Here is an 18,081-nt window from a genome sequence, read left to right on the forward strand (position 1 = left end):
AAAGCACTGGACAGATTCAGCGAATTGGAAACACTATCCAGAAAGGGACTTCAGTGAAATGGAAGGAATTGTAGTATTGCTATGCTGTCTTCATGTTGGTGCTTTAAACTGACAAACATGAAACATACAGTAACGTTTTACATTACTAACTTCAAAATATAAGCTAAAATACGAAACTCAAATTTAAAAGGTAAGCTGATATATTAAATTCATCCCCTGGGCAGTGAGGGAAGGAGAATAATTACAGTGAAACCTAGCATTTGCTTAGTAAAATAAATTATGTGGGAATACACTAAAAAACTGAACAGAATAATGTWAGGGAAAAATAATAAAATATTGAGACAAATGTATCTCACATAGAACCAGATATGTAGTTGGAAATGAAACACTTTCATATGCTGTGTTTAAGGGAGACTAATTTAAAATGCAGTCAAGAGTATGCTTGGACTGTCCATCAGCTAAGTAATACACAGGATGCCTGGTGGTAAATACCATTTGTAATCACCCCTGCCTGAAATGGATTTTAGATAACATGGTAGAAAATGCGGATGCAGTTGGATATCTCTACTAAACTATTTTTTTCTGTTGTGATTAAGAAAATAATACAAGAATTCAAGTAATTATTTGCCTCTTTCACAGACAAATTAAGCAATGAAAAAGCTTAAAGATGTACAACATCTCTTGTCCAGTTTCTACTCTTCCTTCCCTTCTAAGGTTAGTTTGGAAGGATATGCTTGCTTGAGATCTCAGTTTCTTTTCTTTGCAAGTGATCATTCTGGCAATTTACCTTTTAAGTTTACAAAGTCATGTGGGGCTGTTGGAGATGCAATGAAAATGTGCTAAATGGGGAGGAAATAAAAACCTGCTATGGCACATCCTGTGGCATGTTTATTTCATACCAGATTTGTTGGGATTTGAGGCCATATTATGGCATAGCTAACTTAATAAAATAATTTGACAATGGAAGAAACTATTTTTTTAAACTGAAAGACTCAGACTGTAAAAGGAAACAATGTCGAGAACATGAAGAAATTTTATGGTAAACATAAATTGTGGGGGAAATTCTGGAAGTCATGCTTCACTGGTGCTAACAGGGTTGTTTATAGTGTTGCTTCACTTAATGATGACATATGTTGATTTATGGGTTACTTTGTAGTTGTTGCAGTGTTAMTTCTGTAGTTCTGTTTTTGCAGTGGAGGACCAGATTGAAACAAATCAGTCTCAAAAGTGTAAGAGAAATGTGTTTAGGGAATGGAGGAGAATGCTCTCTGTAGCTTTTCTTGATGGCGGGCCCTTCTTTTACCCAGACTCCTGTATGTTGCTGTGCTCTAGCAGTCTCAGTACATGCCCTGATGTTCCAGGAGCCAGTAGATGGGAGAAGTTTCACTGAACCTGGCTGGGACTTTCTCCTTTGCCTCATTTGTGAGTGCTTCTCACTGGTTCTGCGTGCATAGTACTTTCCGTCTTCTGTTGCTTCTGATTAGCTCCCCAGTGGGAAGGCACTTGTGGATTACTGTGCRATGGGAGCACGCTTGGGATGTGCGCATGTGCTGGGAGTGTTGCCGAGGCACTGGCCATTAGGGTTCAAGTGGAGGACACAGCTGTGTTCCAGAGGAATTACACATTCTTCCTCTGAGGGGTTAGAATTATCTTWGGAAATAAGTGAGCATGAAAATCTTAACTGTGCTTTTACCTGTACCTCTGGCTGTTTTTCCTGATGTTCAAAGTGTTTCAAATGCAAAATAAATAATTCAAATTTCGTATACTTAAGGCATTGTGTAAGGGAAGATTTTTTTTTTTCCTYGAAGCAACTGTTTCTGACAGCTGCCTATCTAAAGAAGTGTGTCTTGMATACTCAGTCCCACAGATTCTACACTTCTTGTGATAATCTAGTAATGTTAGAAATAATTTTCTAAAATAGCTTGGTGGTGTACAAATTATGCAAAAAGCTTGCACAGTAGTTTTTTAAGCCAGATAAAACAAAATTTTGATTTCATGTGTTTTGCTGGCATAAACTTGCTGTTTTAAAAATGGTAGAACAAAATCTTTAAGATTAGATTTTGTGATAGTAGGATTTTTATGCAAGCTCCCTGACTTTTTGATGCAAAATTTGGGTAGAACTTACACTTGATCATAGATTCAGAAATAAAATGCTTTATTATATTATATAATATTTATATTTCTGATCATGCTCCAGAAATAAAGCTTTCAATAAAATCCTTCATGAATTTTCTCTACTAGCTGCTTAGGTGTCATTGAAGGTGGCTGTGGCCACTGCATGTGTAGTTGCTTTAGCAGTTACTTCACAGTGCCTTTAGTGTTCTGAATTTTTGCATGGTAGTCTTACAAAACTGTAAGTAATCTCTTTTTTTCATCACATCACTGAAGATAGAGGTTAATTTCTGTCAGGAGGGATTTTTGTAGCAAGTGCTAATGTTCTTCTCAAGCTTTGCTACTGAACATTGCTTTTATTGAAGTGGTAATGACTGCTTTGGGAACAACAATATTTGAGTAASAAATACATAAATATTCTCCTATCTAGAAAAAACTTTGGGATGTGTTATTGCAAATATCTTCAAAATCTCTGCCACTTTTTAATGTTGGATGTGAAAGGCTTCTTGCAGTCTCACAATATGTAGGTGTTCTTTTGCAGTGTCATTGACACTTGTAATGTCAGGGTACACCATAATTTTATCCTATGGCAGCTATGCTTGTGCTTATGTTATGCTAATGCAAAAAAACACCTGTCATTACGGGAAGGTGCTTTAAAGTACTATATTGGGGCATTTGTAATTATTTTCTTACTTGGAGCCACTGCATCTCTTGTATTTTATCCTGTGTAGTATCAGATTTTTGTAACTGTATAATAATAAAAACTGTTTATACAGTGCAGCACACTGCTCATTCCATTAGTTTGCTTCTTCATTTGTTGCCAGATTTGGAACTTCAGAAATAATGCTGACTGTTATAGGTGTGAGTTGGTATGGTGTATATGTAGATGTACTGTACTTCTTGATAAAAGCAGTCCATTGTTTTGGTGAGGGGCTCTCAAATGATGACTTGCTGCTTGAGTGTATTACCTGCTTACTAAATGCATCTGATTTGACCAAACCTTCCTTCCTGCTGCCTGTTTGGTCAGTAGGACCTTGTGTATTAGACTGCTTTGTGGTTAGACTGTTGTGGTTAGTATGTAGAAAYTGGAAAGACACCATGCTCTGCAGAGACACAGGGCCATACTTGACCATTGTTTTCTTCTGAGCTGCCCCATGGGAGAAGGAAGAAAGACTGTCATATTTCAAAAAAACCAAAAAAACAACCCAAAACCCAACAAAACCTCACAAACAGAAAAACCCTAACAAGCCTCACCCAATCAAAAAGAAATACTATTCATGTTAAATCCATAGATTATTTTATTGTGAAATAAAATAAATAGCATAAATAGGGTTGAAATTGTAGCAGAGCCCTTACATGTATCTGGCTAGGATGTTCCCAATTGGTTGCTAAAACAGAAATGTCCCATTAATGCATCTAAGGAAGCATACTTAATGTTCTAGTAAGTATAAGTACAGGATTTATTTAGYGGCAGGTTGCTGGAATAGCCATCTAGAAAATAATTGATGCACTGCAAACTCCTATTCTCACTTGTCATTTTCCTTTAATTAATGTGTTCATTCTTTACAAAAAGAATTTGTCTCATGTGGGAGGAGCATGATGAAAGAAGTAGCGCGAAAATATGTGCCTTTTTGCTGTTTGTGAAAGCTTTAACAGCTCAGTGTGCCAAGGCTGGTTTTCCAGACTGTCCTGTATACCACATTAAGTCAGGCAGTACTGCACTACTCCATTTTCCTTACCTGACCATATTTATTATGAATACCTCTGTTCGCTTTGAGTATATGCTAAATCAAAACTACTGAAAAAAATGTTTTGCTTTTTTTCCATTCTGTTGTTTAGTTATACATTCTYATTAGTTGAGTCTCTGTTGTAGTAGTTGCACTTCTGCTTCATTGCGAAGATCTAGAAAAAAGAGAATTCCTTGTAAAATGCAGGTGCTGTCTTTGAATACAATTCCTTAGGTAGACTTCTAGGAGTTCACCTAAACTTCTTCAAAATTGAAGTTTCTAAAAGGCTTCTGGCCCTTTTGATGCCAGCTCAGAATTCTCATGTGCTTGATTGAGAACAGATTTTCATAAAAGATTTCTGTAATTTTATTGAATGTATTGGTAGGTGAAAAACAGTAGCAATACAACTGTACTGTTTAAGAATACTAACTAGCTATGAAGTACTTGGCTGTTGCTCTTTGAACAGAAATCTAGTTCTTCTCAGTAGCATGTATTAGTATGGCAGGCTCTGGACCCTTCTCAGCTCCATTAATGTTAGTGGAAGCTGACCTCAAATTTTTACATTAGAAAAGAAAAAAGATTCATGCTCACAGTGCTGCTATCCAGGTTCACTTGTTCTGATATCCTCTTCCTCTTGTGTCCTACCCTCTTGGGTTGCTTAAGATTTAAACAAATTTTAAAAAGAAATTGTCTAGTTACCTTTGTTGTACACACTCTGTAGAAGTGTTAGCACTCGGATGCTGAYAGAGGAGATTATATTAACTTAGCRTGGAATTTCTTTTAAAAATAATTAGGGAATTGATTTTTAGTTATGCAGTGCACCATACTAAGCTGTAAGCAGTTTTTTATTTATATATTTATTTATTTTTTTATTTAATTCTAAAATACCTTAAGCATTCTTTACAAAACACAACAGCCAAAAAATTTGCTGGTGTCTTAGGTGTTTTACAATTTGTAGCTTATTTTCTTATGGTATTTTTCTTGTCTTTCTATAGGGCTGAAAGACACACAGGAGTCTTCATGGATATAGTTGATACATTTAACCATTTAATTCCTACTGAACACTTAGATGATGCCCTATTTCTAGAATCCAACCTGGAGAATGAAGTCTGTGAGGATTTTAGTACAAGTCAAAATGTCTTAGAGGATTCGCTGAAGAACATGCTCAGCGATAAGGATCCTATGCTAGGATCTGCAAGTGCCCAGTTCTGTTTGCGTGTTTTGGATAGCAATGACCCCAATTTCCAGATGCCTTGTTCTACAGGTAACTCTTACAATTTTTTAAGATTACAATTTAAAATGCAGTTATACTCTAGTACCAACCCTCTTTCATAACGTAGAAATAATCAGTTGGGATTTCTGTTGCCTTCTGGCATTTTTCGATGCACTAGTTACATGCCTGGCATGTAAACTATGAGCAGGGCTTTTTAATTTTGTAGTGTAATACAATAGAGGAAGTAGTAATTTTGCAGTGTAAAACAATAGAGGAAGGCTCCTTTTGTGAATCAGAAATAGCCTAGGCTTTGTCTGTACATTATTCCCAATGAAAGGCAAGATTTGTTTAGTGTAGGTACTGTGCCTGATCACTGAAGTCATTGGTTGGCTTAAAAAATACTTTTCTGGATTAGCAGTAGGAGCATGAGAGTTGTACAAATTACTACTCTGACCTCAGAGTTATTCTGTTAGTTCTAGGCATTCTAATACTGAGCTGGTTCTGGGCTCTGAGTGTTTTGCTTCGGCTGGCTTCAAGACCCTGGAATGATGATATTTTTTTTTCTTTACTGTTTGGCATACCTGATTTGGAAACAATTTAGAGCAAAGTTTTAAATAAAAATAATCTCAGGTGTTATTGAGTAGTTTTAAAAGATTAAAAAAAAAAGAGATGATTCAATCCCTGATATTACTAATATTTATGAACAGTTGGAATAATTACACTGAATTTGATGCAAGAGATAAAACTATACTCTATTCCTAGGAGTGTTCTTTATTTGACTGGAAGTTTAAAAATATATTTTTACATTCATTACTGAGAAGTGTTGTAGATTAATGCAGATACTCAAAAAAAACAAACCCTGTATAATTATGTAAGTTTTATGAACTGTGCCTGAAAATCTTGATAATTTTATTATAAAATATGTATTTTGCTGTTACTAACACTAAATTCTCACCTTCACTAAATTAGGTGGTATTACAACATGGAAAGTGGCAAACCAAAAATTATATTGATTAAGGCAATGAAAAAGTGAACTACAAAAGCCATAACAAGATATTTGGGGTTTTTTTCCTACTTCAGTAGAACATTTTTGAGGTCRTCTATAATGCTTTTGTTTCCTCTTGCAGTAGTCTGTATTCTTACATTTTTTGTCTGTAACCTATCAAACAAAAATTGTATCCCTCTTAATGTGCGTAAGACTGTATAATGTACACAGCTAAACCAAATTCCACTTCTCTTACAAATTCTTTTGTCATATTGCATCSTCCAGTAAGCCTATACTATCTTTAAAATTTTTGAATTAACTCATAGGATACAACTGGAAGGTATGGAGAGACGTTAAGGGGATTCCTGGCATATATTTCTCCTGACAGGGGTCAGTAGTGCAATAATTAATACTGTTAATACTTAAATTATCACTATTGATTTTAAGGTCCATTAAAACAAGTGAGCTAGTCTGTTTACTTGATAGCTACTATTTCACGCTGTYAGAAGACTGAAGGATTCAAAGCTGATTTGATTTATGCTGAGTTAATGAATTTAATGTTATTAAATCTGAAAGCACCAAGAATAGAGCCACATTTCAGTAAAKAAATTAAAATGTGTAATTTGGAATTAATGTAGGTGTCCAAAAGAACATTACGTGTTTTTGTTGTTGCTTGCTCTTTGTAGGTCTTGGTAAGAGCTGTCCTTATTCTGAGATGATAGGACTGCAATATGTACTTAAAAKTTTTTAGTTAAGAATAATGAGTATTAGTTTGAAGTACAGTTTCTTTGCTTGTCTTTTTTCCTTGAAAGTTCATATAGCTGTGATTTATTTGATGTGTGTGATGCTGTCAGTCATCCAACACAGCTGATGTAGTTTGCTGGGAATAGTGTGGTTATTCAACATGGTAGTACCTGTGGTACAAGTTAAGCCTTGCAAAAGCTGTTTTTCCCAGACAGTTTATATGGAAGCCCATCTGTACACCAACTTCAATTTGTCTAAAAAGTAAAAAGCCATAACTCTCCTGAAAGTACTCGCCTTAATGTGTTCTTAGAGCTAGAATACTTGGTATTTCTTGCRCTCTTGATTTTGTTGCTGGAGAAAAGAGTGAAGTTTTTCCAGAGGCACAAATTTAATTGCCACAGTTCATTCTGGATCTTCAGTTAATACTTTGCGTAACCCATGCCTAGACTATTAAACAGCTTAAGAAAAGGAGCAAAGTGCTCATGGAAATTGATTCACAGGACCAGCAAAGGACAGGTTTACCATAYTTGATGCTTCCTGAATAAGTGGGCTTGACTGGATTCTGTTTTGTAGAATTTTWTAAGTGGTGAAGAGTTCATGCTACAGCTTATTTGATTGCTGTGAGCAAGCTGGAGAGATAATGGTAGTAATAGTTAAATTGAGGGGAGGTATTTTAGCTAAAATGTATCAGGTCTTCTAGATAAAATGGAGGAGCACAAGGCATGGCTCACTAAAGCTTCTTTCAAAGCAAATTTGACCAGAATTCAGGAGTATAAAACCTGTGCACAAACAAGATTCTATCCTTATATGCCTTCAATCCAACCTTATAAATGTGAAATTTCTTATGTGAGCATGAGTATATATAAGTAGCAGAAGCTCAGAGAAGGGCTTGATTCAGGCCTGCTTCTTACCTGCATATCTAATTTCTCAGGATTGCGACAACATTTTTTCTGCTTTATTTCAGAGATGATGCGTTTTTTTCTTCTGAACCCTTTCTCTCTTGCTCTTAAGTTGGTTTTGAGTATGGGTTTGTTTCCTATTCTTTTTCTTACTGCTGCATGGACATCAGTTTCTGTTGGGAATTTTTACAGGCCTGATCCAAAGTTACTGCTTGTTCAACATGTTTTGCTCAGCTTTAGGGTTTCTATTGCACACCATTCATCAAGAGCTAAGCTTTTTATTAATACTAAGTTCTTTTTATGGTAGTCACCCATTACCTGACTGTATGTGATGGATGCTGTAGCAATTTATTGTATGTCCTTTAAACAGTTCAAGTGCATGCCTATAAGAAACACATAGACAGAGACATCTATCCAGAAAACACAGATTTTTTTTTAAGTTTAATTGTAACTACATCTCTTGGGGAGAATAGTGGCATAGAATCACAGAATGGTTTGGTTTGCAGGGGAGCTATAAAGGTCATCTAGTGCAGCCCCTCTGCAGTGARTAGGGACATGTTCAGCTAGATCAGGTTCCTCAGAGCCCTGTCCAGCCTGACCTTGAAGATTTCCAGGGATGGGGCATCTGCCACCTSTCTTGGCAACCTCTTCCAGTGTTTCACCATCCCATAATAAAGAAGTTCTTCCTTATATCCAGTCTGAATCTACCCTTTTAGTTTAAAACCATTACCCTTGTCCTGTCYGTACAGGCCATACTAAAAAGTCTGTTCCCGTTTTTCTTACAAGCCCCTTTAAGTATTGAAAAGCCACAATGAGGTGTTCCCCTATTCTCCAGGCCAAAAACCCCCAATTCTCCCAGCCTTCAAAGGACAGCTGTTCYAACACTTCAGTCATTTTTTGTGGCCTCCTCTGGACTCACTTCACCAGGTCCATTTCTTTCTTAGTACTGAGTGTTTCAATCAGCAGTATTGGTATATGACAAGTAGCAAAGAGTATGAAAATGGATCTTAGTTGCCTATCTGTTGTACCAATAAAGCAGTCTCATGTTTATCTCTTGGCCGGTGTCCAGATCGTGCTGGATTTAGGTGGTGTCCTTAGTTGACACTGTTTGTCAGACAAAGACCAACAAAGGCCAAAGACAGAGCAGACCAGACTTGCTGAACTTGCTTCTGTAATTGCACCTGAGTAATAGAATGGGGTTAAAGTAATAGAATGGGTTTATCTTTTTAGCTTTGATTTAATAATTACATATTTAGAGAAGACAAGAAGATTCCTTGCAGGTGATCCTGGTTATGCTTTGAGCAGAGGTAGATGTAATTCTTTATGACTCMTCATTCTCACAAGCTGGATAGGGTAGAGGTAAAGGTTTAGGTAGGGTAGAGGTTTAATTATGCTGAAATCCTTTCAGAATGTGCTTGTGAAAGTTAACTGCTAAACTATAAAGATGTAGTTAGATTGCTGGTTTAGGGAGCTAGACTGAGGAGATTGCTGGTCTTACAGCATGTTAGGAAGTTCTGTTGCCTCAGTGTGAACCTTGATTCACAATCTACATGTCTTACTGCAGCTCATACGAACTTAACAGTAATGGAGGGCTCTTCCTGTTCTGAAGCAGGTATTAGCAGAAAAAAGTTGTGTTGATAGTGGAAATTGATATAATTGCTCTCCTTTCCAATTAAAGGACAGAATTTGACAAAATGAAACTTCTGAGAAATAAATTAAATCCAAATTCTTGAAACAGTCAGAARTGTCCCAAATGATGTTTTAGATGCTTCTTTTCATCAGTTTGRTGAGGTCACTGTTCTTCCAAGCTGTCAATGACCAGCACAGAAAGTTAGGTTGTGTAGAACAGCTCTTGGCCATTTTAGATGTTTGGGTGGTGTGAGTGGGTGTGGAGGTGTGCTTTTGGGGTTGCATTGTTTTTTTGTTTTTTTTACTTATTGAGCAATTCATTGATGAGAAGTGGAAACTCTGAAGTTTTGAATATAACGTAACTCTTGAAAGCGACACACTTATTTCAGCTTTGAATGGTACCTGTGTGATAGCTTTTCTGGTTTGGTTCTTGCTGGAAGACATGCTGGAAGCCTATGTACCTGTGAGCATGTATAGGAGGTCAGACTGGTCATGTGCCAGTGAGCTAACTTAGCATTCATACTAAATAGGTACTTCTTAGCTATCATGAATTCTGTAGCTTTTTAGAAGGTCATTTACTGGGGTCGTTTGATTTATTATATCTATAAAACACAGAGAATAGAATTTTAGTTKCATATCACCTGGAGACATTTCTAGATTCCATATTAAAACCAAGCTTTTAACCAATTTAGTTTATGGGAATGTTTGTCAAATAAGGTACTTACCATAGCTGATAAAGAAGACTGATCCTTTAAGAATGTACAAACTGTGTTAGGGACATCTTTTTAATTGCCCYTTTTTTCCCCTGTCCCTCTGAATGCTGTTCGGAGAGTGCTTCACTCAAGTGCAGCCTGCTCTTTCTGGTTTTAGCTTGTGTTTTCATGAATATTGTTAAAAGCAAACCTCTCMTAAAATCATGATCACCTACTGAATTTTGGAGCCAAACCAAATTGTCTGACTACAAATACTCCTTASCTAGTGTACTGTCTGGCTGTGTAAGGCATTTCAGGCTATTTTCACTAAAGCCAAATGTATATGTATTTATCCTCCTACATTTGAAGTAATTTGGAATGTAACCTTCAGATTCCAGTCCAAAAGTTGGCCTGCAGTTTCTCTCAGTTTTCTTACCTCTTTATGCCTTCCTTCCTCCAAGCTGTCCATATGAATAGTTCCACATCAGTGGAACAGACCAATAGTAACTTTTCTGTATAAAATTTAAAGTATTGGTATTGAGAACCTGGAGAATGTTTATTTTGCGCCCTTTTCTGTTTGTAGGTGGCATACCACCTGTGTTCTCCACCTAATGTCCTTCTGAAGTATTTAGTTATTTGTGCCTCTGGATCAGTTTCATGGGTGGAGAGAGGTTGGACCTGTAYTACGATTTGCAAAGCAATTTAGATTAGCGGTCTGATTTGTAAATACATGAAGACTCTCTTCTTAATAAAATTATTTCATTTAAAGTGCTTTGTTTGGTGCACTGCTTTTACTTTGTGGTTAAAATTTGAGCTTAACTGCTCCTGATTTCCAAAGTAAAAGGTTTGTGTCACTAAAGAACCACAATTCAGTAGGCTTGTGATGTAGCTCCATCTTTTTAATAAAAGGAGTATGCAGTCCTCTGTCAAGATACATGCTGTATTAAATTTATTAATCCTAGTTGATTTCCATATGTCTTTATTCTAAACACTGTAAAAGTACCTCTTTACAGTACAGACTTTAGTGGAGAATGGGAACAAATACTTAGTTAATATTTCATGTTACTTACTATGATTCTTTTCTTGCACTGGGCAGTCAGGCCAAGGTACTTGCAGGCAAATTCTCTGTTCAAGGGGTTACAGGCAAACTTTTGTAAAACAGTTGGGATTTGATGTTTGCTTATGTAGATTATGTCATCAATCACATTTCTCTTGAAAATAATTTTTTTTTTTATACAAAAAGTTAGTTTTAATCCTGTTTCTTGAACACATGCATCACAAATGTCAGTAGGAAAAAGGTTTTTCATAGRACATATACCATCTTCATTTACAATCTTAAGACTTAATGACAAAATATCACAATATCTGTATGTTTCATTACTTCACTGGAAGTTATTATTCTGAAGGCTTACCTAGACATACTAGTTACTGCCTTAGACTAACTGTTCTTTTCATTGAAGCRTCATGTTAATTTTTATGTTGTTATTTACATAAAGCGTAGTAGAAATTTGAAAATTTCAACCATTTCCATATAATTTGTGATGCTTACATGTAATCTGCCGTGGACTCACTCATTCTTGCAGTTAGTGTGATTCGGCTGGACTTAGCATTTTATAACAGCACAAAGCAGGAACAAGAGTGATGTTCTGTTCAGTATGGTTACCTAAGCAAAAGAAATCCAGGGCGAACATCTAAAGAAAATAAATTTATTTCTGCACTTGACATTTACCTTGTATCAAAAAGGAGTGTTTCTGTCTTAGTTGTGGCTGAAAATAATCAAGGGAAGACTTATATTAATAAAAATTAGGATTTAAAAATGTCATAATTTTTGATTATTATTTACTGGTGTTTTCTTCTCCTTACCTYCTCTTTCACCAGAAAGTAAGGCTTGTTATCTTAAGTTTTACAATTGCTAACGAATTAAAAAGTGGTCATGCTTTTGTTGTAGCATACGGAAAGCATTGCTTTAAATTTGCAAGTAGGCTGTTTTTACTGTTTTTACTGTTTTTACTGTTTTTACTCTGTTATTATATAACATACAAAAATGAGTTGGTGGTACAGAGCAGTAGTTTGGAAATTTAGATACTTTACAAGTAATGGAGAAACTCAAAATAGTAAGGTGAAGGTCAGTGGTGCCTTTTCCGGTACAAATATGTTGAATGTGGTTAATACTTTTCTTGTTTGTTCAATTGTATACTGGTATACAATTGAACTTGTATACTGTTTCAATTGTATACTGGTATACTGAAGTCCGTTCAATTGTATACTGGTATACAACTCTTCCTATTCAGATATGTTTTTCTTTTTCACCCTTTTTTGTTTTTTCCTATTTTATTCTTCTATTTTCTATACTTATTACTGAGCTAATCTTTAGATATTTGTTACTAAGGTCATTTTTCTTTTTTTTGTTTCTTTTTTTTGTTCTTTCTCATTTAGCTTTTGTTGCTTTACTTTTCCTAAAGTTGTTTCTTTTCCTCCACTTCTCTTTCATAATTTACTTTCCTCATCTTCTCTGTATCTATTGCTGTTCTCTGTCACTTTTTCTCTTCCCAGCAGGGTCTGTGAATGCTCCTCATCAGGGCCCTCGGGAGGCTGTCTGTACTAGCTGAGTTCTAGTTCAGGTGGTTTGAAATTAGCAAGATTCTGTGCTTCAAATTCCTCTGTAAAATTAAAGCTACAGCACAGAGTCTTGTAAGTATGAAAATACTTCAATTCTAGTATTTTAARCTGTCTTCTTGGTAATGGACTGAATGTGTCCCTTTTGTTATTAATTGAGGGTGTATAAATTCATTAATTTTAGCAAGAATATTGTAAAACCCAAACCTCTAGTTGCTGTCAGCCCTGAAATATGCTCCAGTTGTTTCAGAAGCTGTCCTAGTAGGTTTTTTTTTTTTTCATGTTGTTCAATAGCTCACTAGATTAGTTCTACACACAAAGAACAGAGGTGGATCTGAAAAGAGTCTCTTTTGTTGTAGTCTGTTCCCAAAAACCAGTTCCTTGTTTTGTAGGAACACTATTAGAACATAAATACCAAAGTGCAAAGCTTCTGGGAGGATATAAGCTGTGAGAACATGAGAATGGGCAGCTGGAATTAGAGTGAGGGTCCATCTTGTTCAGRTTTCCATCTTGGACAATGGCCAGTAGTAGATATTTACGGGGAAAATAATGTATAATGAGGCAGTTACAATGTCATTTTTCTGCCAGTTTGTCCAGTATGTAATGTATAAGAAGTAAGTGATGAAGGAACACTCTTGAGTGGAGTAAAACCAATTTTATCAGCCTTGAGCACCTTGTATGTGATATCTGTATGTTTGTAAACACACAGATAAAGGTGGCTCTGTGGATTGGAAAGTAGAAGTGGATAGTAATTTCCACAAACACTTTTCCTTGTAACTGATATATACAATGCAGTAACTAAAAATGSTGGTTAAAATAAAAACAATAACCATAATTTGTTAGCTTAAGAAACTCCTTGCTTTCAACCCCTGGCAGCCATCTGGTTACAGAGGTTCCGAATGCCAAATTCCTGGTGCCATGATCAGCCTTCCTTAAGAGGCTGATAGAAAACTTTCTAATATTTGAACTGCTAACAGGTTGCTTGGTTACTTTATTTTTTAAATTTGTCATGGTATGTGATTGTGGATTGATAGGCCTGGTTATTCATCACTCTGGTTTCAGCAGWGTTTTACAGCTTCCAATTTTTGTTATTTTAAAAGTATGCTTRTTATTGTAGCGCCTTCACAAGAGCTTTGTCTTTTAAAGTTGCAGTAGTATCGGACCTGAAAAGGAACAGGAATGAATATTGAGATTTTATAAGCTGATCTAAGAATTCTAACAATTTCAATTCTTGKTTTTTTTACTTTTGTGATTGGTGTATTAACTACTTACTTAAAACTGATATAAATTGTTAGAAATTTTTAAATATCTTGTATGTGTCGTGTGAATTTATCTTAAAAATGCTTCAAGATAGGTGTCTTCATAATGAAAAACAGTCATAACTTGACTGTTTGGAGTCTGTTACATTTGTCAGACATTCCTACGTGTTTTGTAAAGGTACTTGAGTGTTTGGCTTGATCTCACAAATTTGCATCCCATGGAACCAGGATTCATTAATTACACATAGGATCTTAGGATAGGAGAGGCAACCACTGCAAGAACCAAACTTAGGGCAAGTGATGAGAATGGCTGTTATAGTGATTGGACTGCATCTTAGGAAACCTGTTTTCAGGAGCAGCCTCTGGGATCCTTCTCAGATTAGTGGAGGATAGGAATTCAATAAGGACAGCGTTCCCTTTCTCKCCTGGGAGGTTAAATGCTTGCTGCACTTAAAGCTCTTCTAAAAAGGCATTGCAGATGCACWTGTGGGTGGGGCTGAGAGTTTTAAAATGGTGTCCTGCGAGAAAACAGTGATTTTAAAACTCTGCGTTTCTGGATCAGCTCTTTCTGCTGTTTACCTTTCTTCACTTTTTCTTAGGTGGGAAGGGACAGTGAGGGACAGCTGATCCTCTAAGGCTGGGGACCTTCTTGTGGCAAAAAAAAAAAACTCAATAAAAATGTGAGTCCACAAAAAAGCTATAAGRACTGACTACAGAAGTTTTAAGCTTTGGGTGATACCTTCTTGTATGCTGAAATTGCCTCACATGGGAATTTTCTGTCCTTCATTTCATCTTTGTCCCGCCCCCCCCCCCTTTTGCTTGTTTTCAGATGGCAAATTTATTTAATTTTTGCTGTCTCTTCCCCTGTCTTGCTCAGCATTACAGCTACAACACCTTTTGATCATTTTAAGTTTTAGGCTCTTTCTTGTTTGTTTTTTCCAGTTACTGGTCTTGATGATACTATGGATGAAGAAGGAGTTAAAGAGAGTGGTAATGATACCATTGATGACGACGAGCTTGCTTTACCTAATAGGAATTTGAGAAGCCGTGCTGAAGAAGCATCGGTCGCATCACCGAGGAAATCACCACGTTTAATGGCACAAGGTGATCAGAAATTACGTGTTTGCATGTTTGAAGTACCTTAGATATTTAAAATCCCACCCCAGCATTTATAAATTTAAAGTAAAGCTTTAAATTTATTGGGTGAATAAATTTAAATTGGTTGGGTGAATTCCAGTAGACACTTCCTTTTTCATACATTGCAGCGAGAAGCTGGTATCCATAGTGTACAACTCAATTCAAATTCCTCTTTAATAGATATGTAGCATCTTACTTAYGGCTTATGGAGAAGGCGTATGGTGCTTAAACTAATTTTTTGAGGTTTTGATCCTTTTACCTATGTCAAATTAATGCTGTAGTTCTTAACCAAAAAAAGCATGATGGAGTTGCAAAACAGCACTGGAATATTAGGCTAGCATGTCTCTTATTTCCAGTTAAAGTTTTGATTCTATTTATTTTTATTTGCATGTTCTCTTTTTGTTTTAAATTAGGTTATAGTATTTGCAGTYAGAAAGTCATTAATCAAAATATCTCRGTATACTCAATATATTATTAAAATATTTTACTTTGTCATAGTAGCTAATTGATTATAGTTAGGGGTTTCTAACTTGTTGAACTGGTGGAGTTATTTACTGCTCTTGTTTTTTTCCCCTATAGAGCAGGTTGAGTTTGAAAGATAAAATTACTTAATATGGAGATTAGAATTTAAATATGAGCCTGTGGTACAAAGCTGGTGATTATGCTGTTTAGAAAGGCACTGGAATGATTACTTGTAAATCAGAAGCTGTAAAAGTTGCCATCAAGTCAGAATGTGACTGTATCTTAGATTCATGGGCTGTTCTCTAAAAGCTTTTTAAACTTCAGTTATACTTCTAATCACAATATAGCTTGTGCAGTTTTTGCTTGAGGTAAAAGAGACTGAGGGGTAGATAAGTAGAGTTGGTTTGACTGTCTTCCTATCATCATATGTGTTTTGTACATTCTATTTAGAAATTCCATAGCCTTTAGAATAATGAGATCTTACATCCAAACTGTGTCAGTGTTAAATTGAAATGCAAGTAATTTGGTTTTGGGGAGGTTTTAAAGTTTAGTAAACAACTAAGTTTTAAGTTCTCTTTGTGTCCAATAAGTTAAATTGGGGTAACTCAGTTCTGWTCTACATAAATGTTGTATTTGCAAAGGAGAAAGAAGCTAAGAGGAGTAGCTAAGAGATTTTTCTTTTTCCCTTCCTAGAACCAGTACGGAGTCTGCGGCAAAGCACGCTAGCAAAGCGTTCAAATGTTGCTCCTCCTGTTAATACCAAAAAGTCATCTGTAAAAAGTGGATCTGCTCCAAAAAATGGACAGAAACAAGAGAGAAGTCCAGCTAAAGAGACAGATGTTGCTGCTCGCTTGAAAACCGAGCAACCTAGGGAAGTTAGGCGTASTACAAGACGATCAGGACAGGTAGAAGGAACAGCAGCAACAGTAACAACATCCCAAAGTAATACGAAATGTCTGCCCGATCCTGAAGATGTGAAAGAAACAGAGTCTGAAACCCCTGAGCAGGCAAAAGTTGAGGAAACATCTCAAGAATTAAGTTGTGCTGACTTAACAGGTCCCTGTTCTCCTTCTCCTGGGGAAACAAAGGAAATAGCAAAAGTTGCAACWAAGTCTGACTCTGGGAGTGCTGAGTCAGTGTGTTCAGTATCTACTGATACTGAAATGATTCCAGTTAAAAATGAAACAACTGATGTCATTGAATCAATAGGCTTGGAAAATTCTTCAGAAGAAAAGACTGATAATAAAGCAGAAGAATCAGAGAAGGATACAGAAGAACATAATCAGATTGAAGTAACYGGAAAAGCTAATGATTCATCTAGTGCTTGCATGAATACTGATGAAATTTGTGAYACCTTTTCAAATTTGTCCAGCTCTGTGAAAGAGGGGGTTGATTGCAGTTTAGGTTCCCACAGTGTGGAAGCTCTTGATGAAAATACATTGTCAGTAAAGGAATGTGTAACAGAAGCTAGAGATGACAAGGGAATGGAGAAAACTGAAACTCCGTCTGAGAAACTGTTGGACAGCACAGACATTGATAATAAAGACTTGAAAAGCAAAGAGTTTATTTCTGCTGACCCAGGAAATAGCATTGTAGAAAGCGCTGTTGTTGACCAAACAAGCCAAAATGTACAGCAGCAGATCACCAGTACTAAAGTAGAAGGCCCAGAGGCATCAAAATTTCAGGATGATGAGAAACAAATAGGTATTTCAACAAAATGTGAAAAGAACATTAGGTCTCAGCATAGTAAATCTGTAGTACAGAATAAACAAAACCTAACTGCAGGTGCTCGGCAGAAAYCAGGGACAGTGCAACAGGAAATGATGCGTTCAAGGACAAGAACTGGTGTTTCTGTGTCGGGTCTTCACAGTCCCTCTTCAGCAAGTCTGAAGCGAAATGCRGATGAGCAAGAGAGTCATCAGCATCCAAATAACCCGGTTAAAATTAGGAAGAAACAGCCTGATCTGGGTTTGAAAGCAAAAAGTAGTGTTTCAGGGGTGACTGTAAAAAAGCAGACCAACACAAAGCTGAAGAAAATACCCCGAGYCCAGGCTTCTGGGCAAGCACAGAAGTCATCAGTTCAAAAAACAAGTGAGAAATCTCCTACTCATCASAGCTGTTCTAAAGATGCCCACCACTCTGTGCATTCATTGTCAGGCCATGTTTCACATCCTGGTCAGAAGCAAGCCAGCAAACACCAGCTTGCAACTGGGCTAAAAGCAAATAGCTCCACAAAGGAAGAGGCAGAGACTAAAGATCCCCCTGTTGTAGAACATCTGAAGGAGGATGATAAAGAAAAAAACAAATCAAAAAGAAATGATAAGAATCTCCAACCTCGCCAGAGAAGAAGTAGCAAAAGTCTTTCACTTGATGAACCTCCCTTGTTCATTCCAGATAACATTTCAACTGTTAAAAGGGAAGGCTTGGAACATACCTCTCCTAATGAAARCAAACATATTTGGGTGCCCAGCAAGCAATGTGGTTTTTGCAAAAAGCCACATGGCAACAGGTGTGTGTGGCAATGTGTCTTAGGAATTTACTATTGGTCTTGGAAGATAATTTTTTTTCCTMTCACCCCATGTTTCATGCTGCTCATGCCAAAACAA

At 36.4% G+C, this 18,081-nt stretch overlaps 1 protein-coding gene across 1 annotated transcript in view; it reads left to right on the plus strand.

The window, feature by feature from the left end:
- Positions 1–4,829: 4,829 nt before the first annotated feature.
- Positions 4,830–18,081, plus strand: part of PHF3 (PHD finger protein 3) — a 42,236-nt gene continuing 28,984 nt past the window's right edge. Inside the window, exons 1-3 of the mRNA XM_057369429.1 lie at positions 4,830–5,103; positions 14,819–14,980; positions 16,169–17,984. Coding sequence (XP_057225412.1) covers positions 4,860–5,103; positions 14,819–14,980; positions 16,169–17,984 — 2,222 coding nt within the window. The 5' untranslated portion in view covers positions 4,830–4,859. The remainder of the gene's footprint in view (positions 5,104–14,818; positions 14,981–16,168; positions 17,985–18,081) is intronic.

The sequence above is a fragment of the Malurus melanocephalus genome, unplaced genomic scaffold (genome assembly GCF_030028575.1).
Source record: "Malurus melanocephalus ecotype Western Australia unplaced genomic scaffold, MMel_1.1 scaffold_109, whole genome shotgun sequence".
In the NCBI taxonomy this organism is placed as follows: domain Eukaryota; kingdom Metazoa; phylum Chordata; class Aves; order Passeriformes; family Maluridae; genus Malurus; species Malurus melanocephalus.